General features: G+C 41.5%; 2 protein-coding genes across 2 annotated transcripts in view; one reads left to right on the top strand and one right to left on the bottom strand.

Moving 5' to 3' along the window:
• The window catches only part of slc2a9l2 (solute carrier family 2 member 9, like 2), a 43,851-nt gene extending 42,849 nt beyond the window's left edge, over nucleotides 1–1,002 (bottom strand). Inside the window, exon 1 of the mRNA XM_055161037.1 lies at nucleotides 954–1,002. Within this exon, the coding sequence (XP_055017012.1) occupies nucleotides 954–1,002 (49 nt within the window). The remainder of the gene's footprint in view (nucleotides 1–953) is intronic.
• A 1,190-nt stretch (nucleotides 1,003–2,192) lies between these two features.
• lyar (Ly1 antibody reactive homolog (mouse)) lies at nucleotides 2,193–11,843 on the top strand. Its single transcript, XM_055161003.1, is given in 9 exon segments — nucleotides 2,193–2,534; nucleotides 3,411–3,525; nucleotides 4,909–5,016; nucleotides 5,100–5,183; nucleotides 6,482–6,595; nucleotides 6,597–6,732; nucleotides 7,739–7,807; nucleotides 11,016–11,101; nucleotides 11,208–11,843. Coding segments are annotated over 9 exon segments (972 nt in total). The 5' UTR covers nucleotides 2,193–2,412; the 3' UTR covers nucleotides 11,346–11,843.
• The last annotated feature ends 3,399 nt before the right edge of the window (nucleotides 11,844–15,242 follow it).

The following is a 15,242-nucleotide window of genomic DNA, read 5'->3' as shown; positions in this document are numbered from 1 at the left end:
CCAGGTCTAAACCAGGACTAAATCAGGTCTAAACCAGGACTAAACCAGGTCTAAACCAGGACTAAACCAGGACTAAACCAGGTCTAAACCAGGACTAAACCAGGACTAAACCAGGACTAAACCAGGTCTAAACCAGGACTAAACTAGGACTAAACCAGGACTAAACCAGGTCTAAACCAGTACTAAACCAGGACTAAACCAGGTCTAAACCAGGACTAAACCAGGTCTAAACCAGGACTAAACCAGGTCTAAACCAGGTCTATACCGGGACTAAACCGGGTCTAAATCAGGACTAAACCAGGTCTAAACTAGGTCTAAACCAGGTCTAAACCACGTCTAAACCAGGACTAAACCAGGTCTAAACCAGGTCTAAACCAGGTCTAAACCAGGTCTAAACCAGGTCTAAACCAGGAACTAAACCAGGTCTAAACCAGGACTAAACCAGGTCTAAACCAGGTCTAAACCAGGTCAAACCAGGTCTAAAACCAGGACTAAACCAAAACCAGGTCTAAACCAGGTCTAAACCAGGTCTAAACTAGGTCTAAACCAGGTCTAAACCCTAAACCAGGTCTAACTAAACCAGGACTAAACCAGGTCTAAACCAGAGGTCTAAAAGGTCTAAACCAGGTCTAAACCATGTTGTGTGGACCGTATCTTCTCCTCTTCTATCAATAATATTTTTAATTTGGTTCAGTAAAGTTTGGACTTTTTTATTTTCTTTTATCAGACAAAAATTCTTATGTGAAGATTTCCTCGTCTTTGATTCTCTACAACAAATCAAGTAATCCAAAGTAATCAGATTACAATACTCACTTTAAGTAATTTAATGGATTACGTTACAAACTACATTTTGGTGTATGTAATCTGTAATCTGTAGGGGATTACATTTTAAAAGTAACGTTCCCAACACTGTTTATAAAAGCGTTAAAACTTCATAATCGCAGAGTTATTACGGAGATCGGACCGGAGACCGCTCAGGCAAAAATAAGCGCACCTCGACATCTCCACGAAAACACGCAGCGCCCGATTTAATCACTGAAATGAACATAAACACAAACCTTTGACGATAAATCAGCTACTTAAAAACACGCCGGGCTGAAAACAAGTCGATTTAAACAGTTTCAGAGCAAATTCACGGAGTCCTGTTTTATTTTTCCATGATGGGTCAAAACAACACGACACTTCCGGGTGCGTCGAATATTTTGGACCGGTTTTTATGTTTTTTTTATTCAGAACTGCGAAAAAAAAAATTAATAATAATCGCATTTAAATATAATAATAATAATAATAATAATAATAATAATAATAATAATAATAATAATAATAATAAAATAAATAGTGTTTTGAAGTTTACTTTTAAAATGTATTCCCTTACAGATTACAGATTACATACCTCAAAACAACAATACCTCAACGTTTGTAACGTAATCCATTAAATTACTTAAAGTGAGTAAGTAATTTAATGTAAGTAATATGTAAGTAATCTGAATACTGTGGATTATTTCATATTGTCATGCCTTTTAAAACGACATGGAAAATTCATGTTTGTTCTCTTCAAATTGGCCCTGGTTTAATCCTGGTTTGGTCCTGGTTTAGACTTGATTTAGTCCTGGTTTAGTCCTAGTTGAGTTCGTAATAAATGACAAAAAATTTAGGAAATGATGATGGTGAAAATATTATTAGTTTAAGTATAGGGCCATTTTATTTTATTTTATTTTACTTTATTTAAATTTATTTAAATGTATTTAAATTTATTTTATTTTATTTTATTTTATTTCACTTCACTTTATTTTATTTATTTATTTATTTAAAAATGGGAGAGAGAAAAGAGAAAAAAGAGAGGAGGGTTTTTCTTGTTGCTGCTGCTGTTGTTGTTGTTTTGTATTTGTTGTGGGTGTTGCTTTATGTTTTTGTCTTTTGTTTTATGCTGATTATTGTAATTGTTAAATGTTAATCGTTGTATTATTATTATTATTTTTTATGTTACGTCGCGTTGTCCTTAATTAAAAATAAAAAATAAAATAAAAAACGCATTAAAATAAATCAATTTACAGATAAAATTACGTCAATAATTTATGAAAATATTTAAAATTACACACACACACAAAAATCTTAAACTGTAACGGCAACGCTGGTTCGGACAGTTTGCTCGTGCTTGTTTCCGCCCGGACCGTCTCAGCGTCGCACCGGTAGGCACCGCATCGGTCACGTGTGTTTTGAAAAGTTCGTCTCATGGATTTTTTTGGCGTTTAATTCAAAAGTAAAACGGCTCCAGATCGCGTTTTTTTCTCGTTTATTTCCGGTCGTTTGCTTTGGTGTTCGCTGCCGTCCGTCCGTGTTGAGTTGTAACGTTTTTCGGGGTGTTTTGGTGCGTTTTCGGCGTGTTTCGGTGCGTTTTTTGCGGTTTTCGACATGGTTTTCTTCACGTGCGGCGCGTGCGGAGAATCTCTGAAAAAAGCGCAGGTGGAAAAACACGTGACCCTGTGTCGAGGCTGCGAGGTCCTGTCCTGCATCGACTGCGGCAAAGACTTTTGGTAAAAACAACAAAAACAAACAAAACATCTGGAAATAGTTTAGTTTTTCTGCGGGTTTCGTTTAAATTTGCAGCTCTAAGTAAAACCGTTTAGACCTGGTTTAGTCCTGGTTTAAATCTGGTTTAGTCCTGGTTTAGTCCTGGTTTAGTCCTGGTTTAGTCCTGGTTTAGTCCTGGTTTAGACCTGGTTTAGTCCTGGTTTAGACCTGGTTTAGTCCTGGTTTAGTCCTGGTTTAGTCCTGGTTTAGACCTGGTTTTCCTGGTTTAGTCCTGGTTTAGTCCTGGTTTAGTCCTGGTTTAGACCTGGTTTAGTCCTGGTTTAGTCCTGGTTTAGACCTGGTTTAGACCTGGTTTAGTCCTGGTTTAGTCCTGGTTTAGACCTGTACACAGTAGATGTAATATACTGTTTAGATGTAACGATATCCAAGACTCGTGATTCGATATTTTCACGATATAAATCTCACTTTACGATATTTATTTTGATATTTTGTGGAGACTAAAACTGTGAATATTTTTCTTTTTCCTCTTAAAACGTCCTTTTGACAAGTTTTAATCCAAAAAAACTACGATTTAAAAGTTAGAGCTGTGATTTCTTCATGTCGTCTGCACTGAAATGGAGCAAAGGATCATGGTCTATGTAGTTCCTCTGTGTTTTTAACTGTTCCTGCACCAGAACTTTTCATTTAAGTGAAGAAACTTGTGAGTCGATATTTTGTGACGATATGATATTACGATATTTCCGTCATCTGTTACTGATAACTGTTTAATACAGATGTGTATTTTATTATTTTATTACAAAAACACTGGACAAGTTGTGTTATGTTTTATTATATCCTGGTGTTTTGGACGTGTTTACTGACTGTTTGTTTGTTTTCAGGGGGGACGATTACAAGGACCACGTGAGGTGCATCAGTGAAGATCAGAAATACGGAGGGAAAGGATACGAGGCCAAAGCAAATAAAGGAGACGTCAAACAGCAGCAGTGGCTCCAGGTAAAACAACGACACAACGACACAGCGACACAACAAAAACACAACGACACAGCGACACAACACAAAAACACAACAAAACACAACACACAAAAACAAACACACACAAAAACACAAAAACACAAACAACACAACAAAAACACAACAAACAACACAAAAACACAACAAAACACAACACAAAAACACAACAAAACACAACACAAAAACACAACAAAACACAACAACAAACACAAAACGAAACACAAAAACAAAACAACACAACAAAACACAACAAAAAAACAAAAAAAAACTCTCTTTGTTTAGATTTTCCACGATAAATGGTAGAATTTTATTTTCTCTTCCCGTGTGTCTTTATATCTGTGTCTAAACCAGGACTAAACCTGGACTAAACCTGGACTAAACCTGGACTGAACCAGGACTAAACCAGATCTAAACCAGATCTAGACCAGGTCTAAACCAGGTCTAAACCAGGACTAAACCAGGACTAAACCAGGACTAAACCAGGTCTAAACCAGATCTAAACCAGATCTAAACCAGGACTAAACCAGGTCTAAACCAGGTCTAAACCAGGACTAAACCAGGACTAAACCAGGTCTATGTGTGTTTTCTTGTCTCTGTTCTGATCCAGTTCCAGATGGTTCATTAGGATCGATTCTCTTGACAAAACCTAAGTCATACACAGTAATTCTGCGACTAACACTGGTTTAGACCTGGTTTAATCCTGGGTTAGTCCTGGTTTAGGTCTAATTTAGTCCTGGTTTATAACTAGTTTAGTCCTGTTTTAGTCCTGATTTAGTCCTGGTTTAGGTCTAATTTAGACCTCGTTTAGTCCTGATTTAGTCCTGGTTTAGTCCTGGTTTAGTCCTGTTTAGTCCTGTTTTAGTCCTGTTTTAGGTCTAATTTAATCCTGGTTTAGTCCTGGTTTAGTCCTGGTTTAGTCCTGGTTTAGACCTGGTTTAGTCCTGGTTTAGACCTGGTTTAGTCCTTGTTTAGACCTGGTTTAGTCTTGATTTAGACCTGGTTTAGTCCTGTTTTAGGTCTAATTTAATCCTGGTTTAGTCCTGATTTAGTCCTGGTTTAGTCCTGATTTAGTCCTGGTTTAGTCCTGTTTTAGACCTGGTTTAGACCTGGTTTAGTCTTGGTTTAGTCCTGGTTTAGACCTGTTTTAGTCCTGATTTAAATCTGGTTTAGTCCTGACGTAGTCCTAGCTTTGTCAGGTTTCGTCCTGTTTTTTAAATTTTTATGTTATTTTCAGGAAACGTAAATTTTTATTTTCAGATTTATTTTAGGTGAATTTAACATTTTCAAAACAAAAAAACTTTCCCGTTGATGTAAATATTTGACGTGCTCCAGTGAATTTTAACTTGAACTTTTTTTTATTTCCAGAAAGTCCAAGTCGCTCTGAACAAACCCGGGATCTGCGCGAGGTTGAAGAGCGTCCTCCAGCAGGTGGCGACGTACGACAACGTCCCGAGGAAACAGGCGAAGTTCCAGGTTAGGGCTTTAATAATCGTGTGTGTGTGAAAGTGTCAGAGCGAAACTGTGAGTGTTTCTTTGTGTTTCTCCGTTTGGTTCAGAACTGGATGAAGAACAGTTTGAAAATCTCCAACCCGAGTTTACACGAACAAGTCTGGAACATTCTGTCGGCCGAACCTGAACCCGTGAGAATCTTCTGACCCACCTGACCCTCCTCTGACCCACCTGACCCTCCTCTGACCCACCTCTGACCCTCCTGACCCTCCTCTGACCCACCTCTGACCCTCACCTGACCCTCCTCTGACCCTCCTCTGACCCTCCCTGACCCACCCTCACCCTCCTCTGACCCTGACCCCACCTCTGACCCACCTCCCACCCTCTGACCCACCTGACCCTCCTCTGACCCACCTGACCCTCCTCTGACCCTCCTCTGACCCACCTGACCCTCCTCTGACCTCCTCTGACCCACCTGACCTGACCCACCTGACCCTCCTCTGACCCACCTCTCTCTGACCCACTGACCCTGACCTCTGACCCACCTCTGACCCCTCTGACCCCTGACCTCTGACCCCTCCCCTGACCCACCTGACCCTCCTCTGACCCTCCACCTCCACCACCTGACCCACCTCTGACCCACTCTGACCCACCTCCTCCTCTGACCCTCCTGACCCTGACCCACCTGACCCTCTCTGACCCTCCTCTCTGATCCACCTGACCCTCCTCTGACCCACCTGACCCTCTGACCCACCTGACCCACCTCTGACCCTCCTCTGACCCACCTCTGACCCACCTCTGACCCCCTCTGACCCTCCTCTGACCCACCTGACCCTCCTCTGACCCACCTCTGACCCACCTCTGACCCACCTGACCCTCCTCTGACCCACCTCTGACCCTCCTCTGACCCACCTGACCCTCCTCTGACCCACCTGACCCTCCTCTGACCCACCTCTGACCCTCCTCCCTGACCCACCTGACCCTCCTCTGACCCTCCTCTGACCCCTGACCCTCTCTGACCCACCTCTGACCTCTCTGACCCTCCTCTGACCCACCTGACCCACCTCTCTTCTCTGACCTTCTGACTTCTCTGACCACCTTCTTTTTTCTTCTTCTGACCCTCTTCATCTTCTGACCCTCTTCTTCTTCTTCTGACCCTCTTCTTCTTCTGACCCTCTTCTTCTTCTTCTGACCCTCTTCTTCTTCTGACCCTCTTCTTCTTTTTCTGACCCTCTTCTTCTTTTTCTGACCTTTTTCTTTTTCTGACCCCCTTCTTTTTCTTCTTCTGACCCTCTTCTTCTTTTTCTGACCCTCTTCTTCTTCTTCTTCTGACCCTCTTCTTCTTCTTCTGACCCTCTTCTTCTTCTGACCCTCTTCTTCTTTTTCTGACCCTCTTCTTCTTTTTCTGACCTTTTTCTTTTTCTGACCCTCTTCTTCTTTTTCTGACCCTCTTCTTCTTCTTCTGACCCTCTTCTTCTTCTCGTTGCAGGAGAAACCCGCAGAGGCCGAACCCGTCGACAAAATCCCAGAGAAGAAAAAACTGAACAAACAGGAACGAAAAGAAGCACGAAGGAAACAGAACGGAGCGAAGGCCTCCAAGAAGAACCAGGACCAAGACCAAGACCAGGACCAGGACCAGGAACCAGGACCAGGACCAGGACCAGGAGCTGAGGAAGAAGGAGAGGAAGAGGAAGCACAGACACGACGAACTGAACGGAGCCGAAATCAAGAAGACGAAGAGTGAGTCCGTCTCTTTTCTCCGACTTCCATCATCGTCTGGGGTGAAAGTCCGGCTCGTTCGGCACCGATACCGATACCGAAAACACCATTTATTTCCTTAAAACTGAAATGAAATGAGAGAAAACGGATCCAAAACAACGGAACGACTGTGGATAAATAAAAGAAAAAAAATTTAATTAATTAAATAATGATAATAATAAATAACACATAAATTCATAATAGTATTAAAAAGTAAATAATAAAAATCAAAATAACACATAACTTATTAATAATAGAAAGCAAATACATAAATTAAATACATTAATACCAACAATAAAAAGTAAATCCATAAAATAATAATCCAGATCTGAGAAAAATGAGGAGCGAGTTTTCGATATTAGTTTTAGTATCGATTAGAATCCGATTTTCGATTTTCTTGACAAAACTAATGTCGTCTGAAACACTGTAATTTAATTAATTTATTTATTTACCTTTGAATAAATAAAAGTAGATAAAAAATAAAATAATGATAATAATAAATAGAATAGATAATTAACAAATAAAACATGAATTAATAATAAAAGTAAATAAATAAATAATATAAAAATACATAAATATAAAAAAAATATATATATAATGTTTTTTTTTTTATTAAAAAAATTATTAAAATAAATAAAATAAAACAAAATTGTAATAATAATAATAATGCGGTAGTCTTATATAAGCGTAATGTGTTCTGAATCAGTTGCGCTCCGTTAACAGTCGTATTAGGTTATTTTATTTTTCCAAACAGGAGATCGTCTGAACCGATATTTGGAAGCCGATATCTGACCCCAGTATTGAATTGGTGCGTCTGTAATAATTAGACTAAAATAAAAATGGGCCCTAAAGTACGTCCCAGCAGAACTCATCGACCGGCAGTTTCTCTGGATTCTAAACTAAATCGGTATCGGTATCGGTATCAGCGTCCCCGGAGTCTGGACTGTGTGATTCTGCTTGACTCAGTTTTTTTTTTTTTTTTTTTCAGTTGAAGATTCAACAGCAGAAAACGACCAAGAACCAGACGACGAGGCCGAGAAAGAGACTCAGAGTAAAGGTAAAGTTAAACAAACAAGACAGCAGAGCGTCACGTGACCGGTTCAGTTCTGGTCCACATATTGTTGGTCCCGGTTTTTGCCGTATTATAACAAGTGAATGGGTCGAGTCACCGATAGAAAAGATTAGTGATGAGAATCGAGGATCCTCTCACTGGGTTTTTCTCAGAGGATCTGGGAAACTGTCCTGTAGACGCAGTTTCCTGATTTGTCAAAACTGGAGCTGTGCTCAAATCACAAAAGGATCATTCCACCCCAAATCTCCGAATTCCCTCGCCCGACCGTCTCAGATTTGACTGAAAAACGTTTAACGTTCACACTGGAGTCACACACAAGTCACATTTAAGTGGAAATGTGAACGACCTCGCAAAAACATCGGATTTCACAAAAAAGTCCGAATTGAGCGTTAAGCCCTGCAGTCTGAACGAAGACTTAGTTTATGCAAATTAATTCAATCCAATCCACTTTATTTCTATCGCACATTTCACAAACTGTTTCCAAAGTGCTGCACAAATACATAAAAAATAACAATAAGATGATAAAGTAAACTACTAAAATAATACTAGTCTTAAAGTAATAAAACCAGTAAAATAAAATAAAAACAGTAAAATAAAAATAAAACTATATCATAGAATAGAAATAAATAAACCAATAAATAAATTAAATCAGTAAAACCAATAAAAACACATAAAGACACAGAGGAGCAACAACTCACGCGATGTTAAAAACCAGAAAATAAAAGTGGGTCTTCAGACGAGATTTAAAACTCTCCACTGTGGAGCTGCTCAAACGTGAAGCGGCAGATCGTTCCAGAGTTTAGGGTCGACCACAGAGAAGCTCCCGTCCTCCTGGTTTTAAGTCTCGTCTTAGGCCCTGAGCTGGAGCTGGACCTCGGACCTCAGAGCGCGAGCAGGGGTGTAAATATATAATGAGCCGTGCGGGTTTAAGTTTAGTTTCTGTGAGATTTGCACAAATCTAAATTAAACACATTATAATGTCAAACAGATGATGTGGCTCTAGAGTCGTTATGTTTATATGTCGTAAAGTTGAATTTATTTATGCAGATTAGTGCAGATAGTAATAATAATGATGATCATTTTAATATAAAAAAACGTTAATGATTAATCGATAATTGATCATTAATTCTCTCAACGATCGATTAAGAAAATTTAATCAAATGCCCGTCACTACTTCGGACGTCATCGCTTTTGGCTCCTCCCCCAGATGAAGCGAGCCTCGATTCGCGCTTCGACGCCTCGACACGTCTCGTAACATCACGAATAAAAAGTCTGTTTCAGCTAGGGGTGTGCAAAAATATCAGAATATCGATATATCGTATTGTTTAATGTGATGATACAGTATCGATATCGTGGGCTACTGTATCGATATATATGAGCAAGAGTATTTTTAGGTGTGTTTTACTAAATTATTTTGTTACAGCTACAGTTTTGTTGCTTGTGGAGTGAAAAGAAACTCATTTATTCAACACATTTGACATTTTCTCTGTTTTGATGATTAAAATGTTTGTGTTTCATATGAACTTTGCACAAGAAGAAGTGATTTAACAAAGACTTTTAGTGTCACAGCCACAATTTAGCCTTTATTTTTTATTGAACCGTATCGAATCGATTTGAAATATATCATATCGAATTGAAAGTGCACTGTATCGAGGTATGTATCGTATCGTGGCCTGTGTATCGAGGTATGTATCGTATCGTGGCCTGTGTATCGAGGTATGTATCGTATCGTGGCCTTTGTATCGAGGTGCGTATCGTATCGTGGCCTGTGTATCGAGGTATGTATCGTATCGTGGCCTGTGTATCGAGATATGTATCGTATCGTGGCCTGTGTATCGAGGTGTATATCGTATCGTGGCCTGTGTATCGAGATATGTATCGTATCGTGGCCTTTGTATCGAGGTATGTATCGTATCGTGGCCTTTGTATCGAGGTATGTATCGTATCGTGGCCTTTGTATCGAGGTATGTATCGTATCGTGGCCTGTGTATCGAGGTATGTATCGTATCGTGGCCTTTGTATCGAGGTATGTATCGTATCGTGGCCTTGTGTATCGATCGGTGTGTATCGTATCGTGGCCTGTTGTATCGAGGTGTGTATCGTATCGTGGCCTTTATCGTATCGAGGTGTGTATCGTATCGTGGCCTTGTATCGTATCGAGGTGTGTATCGTATCGTGGCCTTTGTATCGAGGTATGTATGGTATCGTGGCCTGTGTATCGAGGTGTGTATGGTATCGTGGCCTGTGTATCGAGGTATGTATGGTATCGTGGCCTTTGTATCGAGGTATGTATCGTATCAGCAACTTCTTAATGATACCAGCCCTAGTTTCAGCGAACTGGAAGAGAGACCAAAATATCGTGTGTTATTTTACTCTGGAACATTTCTGTACCGTTTTCAGGCGCAGTCTCTGAAAACACAAAACTTCTGTTGCTTATCGTCGCGTCGTTATTTGTTCTCACATTTCTGGTCTCGGCGTGGCCCCGTGTCCCGCGCGCGCTGTACCTGCTCCGTCCACTCGGGGGCGCTGTCGTGTCATTAAAGGTCGTATAGAGGATTTTTTAAGGGAAGCGGAATACAGCGACCGTCCTTTTTCAAATGTTGTGCAAGTGCGACACCACCTTCCTCGGTAGAAACATCTCCTCCTCCCGCCTCTTTACTCTACAAATCACATTTGTTTACATCCAGTGCACGTTCAGAATTACCGTTGAAGTGACCTGCCTAGAAATATTTTAGCGACTGAAGCGTCAGTTTTTAGACCCTTCGGACTTTCTTTTGCGGCGAACTGGTCGTGGATTCTCGTCCGCCACCGCGACAAACTTTGTGCGAACTGCGAGGATGCGACAGTTTGAAAAAAGCCTCAAAGAACCGCTGCATAAACCACGTAATCCCCGAGCGCCGACGAGTCAGTTACACTAAAAATGTAGGGAGTTTGACTGACGACCTAACAGCCAATAGAAAAAGAGGGAGCCTCGTTTTCTATTGGCTGATGTTTATCTGGCCTCACTACGTCCACTGTTGATAGATTTTCATTCTTTCTTTTTTTCTCGGTCATCATAATTAAAAAGCTGCTGCGTCTCTGTAATGGTATTTTAAACTTTCAATGACAATTTTAAACAAAACAAAAAAAATCCTCCGTACAACCTTTAACATCCGCTCTGTGTTTTCTGTGTTTTTGTTTTGTTTGAATCCAGAGAAGTTCAACTGGAAAGGAAACATCAAGGCTCTTCTGAGAGAGTCCGAGGACCAAGAGCTGCCGCTGAAGAAGCTACGGAAGAGGGTGCCACTTTTGCACTTTTGACTGAATTATTGCCGTTTTATTTGTTTGTTTTTTTTCAGCCTCATGACGTTTTCTCTCTCGTGTTTTTGTTTTTCGTCTTTTGCAGGTGGTGGCGGCGTACTACTCGTTCACCGGAGACTCCAATTATAAATCCAAGGAGGAGGTTCTGGCTGTTTTCAACCAAAAACTCCACAAAAACCCCAAGTTTAGAATTTTGAAAGACCGAGTCAAACTTGTAAAATAACCCTGTGTCCTTGAGCCTCGTCTGTTTGTTTACATGAAAATGAACCTCTGACCTGATTTTTTTTGTTTTTTAAAATTTCCATTTGATTGATCTCGATTTCGGAGTCGATCGTCTTTCATTTTATTGAAAACGCAGAAAGAGCAGGTGTCAGGATCACTACAGTTTTTAATTTCGTGTTGACAAATCCACATTTAAACCTGGAACATGTTTGTAGAAACTCGTCACAATAAACCAGAGAAAGAACCAACTTCCAAAAACATGAACAGTGTAAATAATCCGACAGGTGGAAACTGCATCACAACGAGCTCAATAATGTTTACTTACTTTATTTTATTTTTCACAACACGACAATAATTAACTCAAACTGTTCTACAAAAAAACAACTCTGCTTCCTGTAATTTTCCACTTAATTTCACAAATAGCTTTTTGATTTGTGTGAAAACGTAATTTATATTTAAAATTGATAATATCCCACTAAATTAAATCAAAATGACAGAATCTTCAGAGTTTTTCAGACACTTTAATCTGTGATTTCCAACCAGAATTTGGGGCTTTGATTTTTTTGTTTATTTTCTTTTTTACTCACCTTTTTATCCGCCATGTTTGTTTTGACACCTGTCATTGCACTTGTCTCTTACACCTGTCCTCGCACCTGTCCTCACACCTGTCCTCACACCTGTCCTCGCACCTGTCCTCACCTGTCCTCGCACCTGTCCTCGCACCTGTCCTCGTACTGTACAGGGAGGGCATCTGACACAAAAACATATTTCAGGACACGTTTGTAGAGAATAAAACAAAAGCCTGTTTAAAGAGCCTGTGCTGCACCTGCCGTCCCTGACACCTGTCGACACCTGTCCTCACCTGTGACACCTGCCAACTCCCTCACAGCTGATGCACCTGTCATTACACCTGTCCTTACACCTGTCGTTGCACCTGCGGCGGGGGGGGGGGTTGTGGCGTCTCTTAATCCGGCGTCTTTAACACAGACTCATTCATGAAGTGAAACAGGAGCTCATTCCAACGCCGCCCGACCGAGACGCCGTCGCCACGGAAACACCACGGCCCGGGCTAAAGACACAGTCTGGAACTTTCTCACACTGCACTGTGCAGGAGACCTGATCTAGTCCTGGTCTAGTCTTGGTCTAGTCCTGGGTTAGACCTGGTTTAGACCTGATTCACTCTGAGTGGTTTTGCATGTTGTTTAACACACAAACCCTGCACACTCTGTTCCACATTATGATGTCATGTGCTGATACAGGAAGTGCTCCACTGTGTTTTTAAAATCCACACACCTTCACTAGAATCATCTGGATCATTTCAGTCTTGGAAATGGCCATATATTAATCTGTATTGATCGATACAAATGTGTATATATATATATATATATATATATATATATATATATATATATATATATATACACGTTTATGTCACAAAACAGGAAGACGTTTGGAAACATGCGATGTCGACTTCCTGTTTGCTCTGTTTTCTGTAGTCGGGAGGAAAACTGAGAAAATGTCGCGGTTTTCTTCATGTCCGTGTCATTGTTCTGATCTGAGGCGCCAAATTCAAGACGATTCCAAACAGCAGGTCCGCGTCCCTCTGGTCATGACACGAGAATCCACAGTGTCACTCGCACTTTTCACCAAGTTACAAAACAACAATACAAAACTCAGCGTGTCCCTCACCCTCCCTGACGCCGCTCGACCTGCACCGTGATCCACACTGAGCGGCGGGACTCGTGTGACCCGGTGCGCCGCGTAAACACGGCTCCTCTTTCAGACCCACACTGAGTCCGCTTCACCCGCGCCAAACCCGCCGTGTGCGCCACGTCCACGAAACGAAGACGATGACGAGGAGGAGGAGGAGGAGGCCGAGGAGCCGGAGCGGAGCCAGACTCGGGTCAGAGGCGCGGCTCGTGTTCTCTGCGGGGGTAAAGTTATACGAGCAGATAAAGCCCCACACTGCGGCTCCTGTCTGCGCCCAAATCAGGACACAACTTTATGAAGAAGAAAAAAAAAAAAAAAAGCATGCAGAGAAAGAAGCAGTGGGTAAAACCTTCAGAAATATCCAGTTGAGACTAAAATAAATGTTCGTAAATTCTCGAATGAGTCGAGTCGAACGTAAAATGTGTCAGAGAACGAATTGAAAAATGACGATGTCGAGAATTAAAATCAACAAATGAAAATGTACGAAAACGAATTCACATCATCACTTCACAGGCAGAAGAAACATCGATCGAGACGCAGGACTAAACCAGGACTAAACCAGGTCTAAACCAGGACTAAACCAGGACTAAACCAGGTCTAAACCAGGACTAAACCAGGACTAAACCAGGTCTAAACCAGGACTAAACCAGGTCTAATCCAGGACTAAACCAGGTCTAACCAGGACTAAACCAGGTCTAATCCAGGACTAAACTAAAGGACTAAACCAGGTCTAAACCAGGTAAACCAGGTCTAAACCAGGTCTAAACCAGGACTAAACCAGGACTAAACCAGGTCTAAACCAGGTAACTAAACCAGGTCTAAACCAGGACTAAACCAGGTCTAAAGGACTAAACCAGGACTAAACCAGGTCTAAACCAGGACTAAACCAGGTCTAAACCAGGACTAAAGGTCTAAACCAGGACTAAAGGTCTAAACCAGGACTAAACCAGGTCTAAACCAGGTCCAGGACTAAACCAGGTCTAAACCAGGACTAAACCAGGTCTAAACCAGGACCAGGTAAACCAGGTCTAAACCAGGACTAAACAGGTCAGGTCTAACCAGGACTAAACCAGGTCTAATCCAGGACTAAACCAGGTCTAAACCAGGACTAAACCAGGACTAAACCAGGTCTAATCCAGGACTAAACCAGGTAAACCAGGTCTAAACCAGGTCTAAAGGACTTAAACCAGGTCTAGGACTAAACCAGGAGGTCTAAACCAGGACCAGGACTAAAGGGTCTAAACCAGGACTAAACCAGACAGGACTAAACCAGGTCTAAACCAGGACTAAACCAGGTCTAAACCAGGACTAAACCAGGTCTAGGACTAAACCAGGTCTAAACCAGACTAAACCAGGACTAAAAGGTCTAACCAGGTCTAAACCAGGACTAAACCAGGTTAAACCAGGACTAAACAGGACTAAACCAGGTCTAATCCAGGACTAAACCAGGTCTAAACCAGGACTAAACCAGGACTAAACCAGGTCTAAACCAGGTCTAAACCAAGATAAACCAGGACTAAATCAGGACTAAACCAGGACTAAACCAGGACTAAACCAGGTCTAAACCAGGACTGAATCTTGAGAGACTTGAGGGAGGGAGAACCCGAGCTCGTGGAGGAGGGTGTGACCTGAGGAGGTCCTGGGGAAGACCCAGGACACACTGGAGGGACTGTGTCTCTGGACTGACCTGGGAACACCTCAGGATCCCCCCGGAGGAGCTGGAGGAAGTGTCTGGGGTGGAGGAAGTCTGGGAGTCCCTGTTTGAACTGCTGCCCTCACGACCCGGGTGTGTGTGTGTTTGCTGCAGATGTTCTGATCAGTGGCTCTGGGAAGAAGGATCAAAACAAAACTCCAGACGCTCCGAAGACGTGAACTCACAGGACGAAACACAGAGTTAAAAGGCGTTTATTGAAATGGACAAAGCCGATGAGTTTCGAGTAAACATCAGGGGCTTATCACCAGGGTTTAATTAAAAAAACAGAACATGGGCGTGGCCTTTAAATAAAACACACAAACCAAATGTACAGACTGGAGATTAAAGACAAACAAAACAGAACAGGTGCAAGATCAACAGCACAAGACACGACACAGTAAAAAAACAAACACAACACCCACACAGTCCACATAAACAGACATATATTTATATATACATATATACGTACATGGGCGTGCACACTAATATGAAAAA

The sequence above is a fragment of the Boleophthalmus pectinirostris genome, unplaced genomic scaffold (genome assembly GCF_026225935.1).
Source record: "Boleophthalmus pectinirostris isolate CB_2022bp ecotype Guang Dong unplaced genomic scaffold, ASM2622593v1 HiC_scaffold_3, whole genome shotgun sequence".
Classification (NCBI taxonomy): Eukaryota; Metazoa; Chordata; class Actinopteri; order Gobiiformes; family Gobiidae; genus Boleophthalmus; species Boleophthalmus pectinirostris.
Note: the sequence above shows the minus strand (reverse complement) of the source record. Positions and strands in the feature narration are given on the sequence as shown.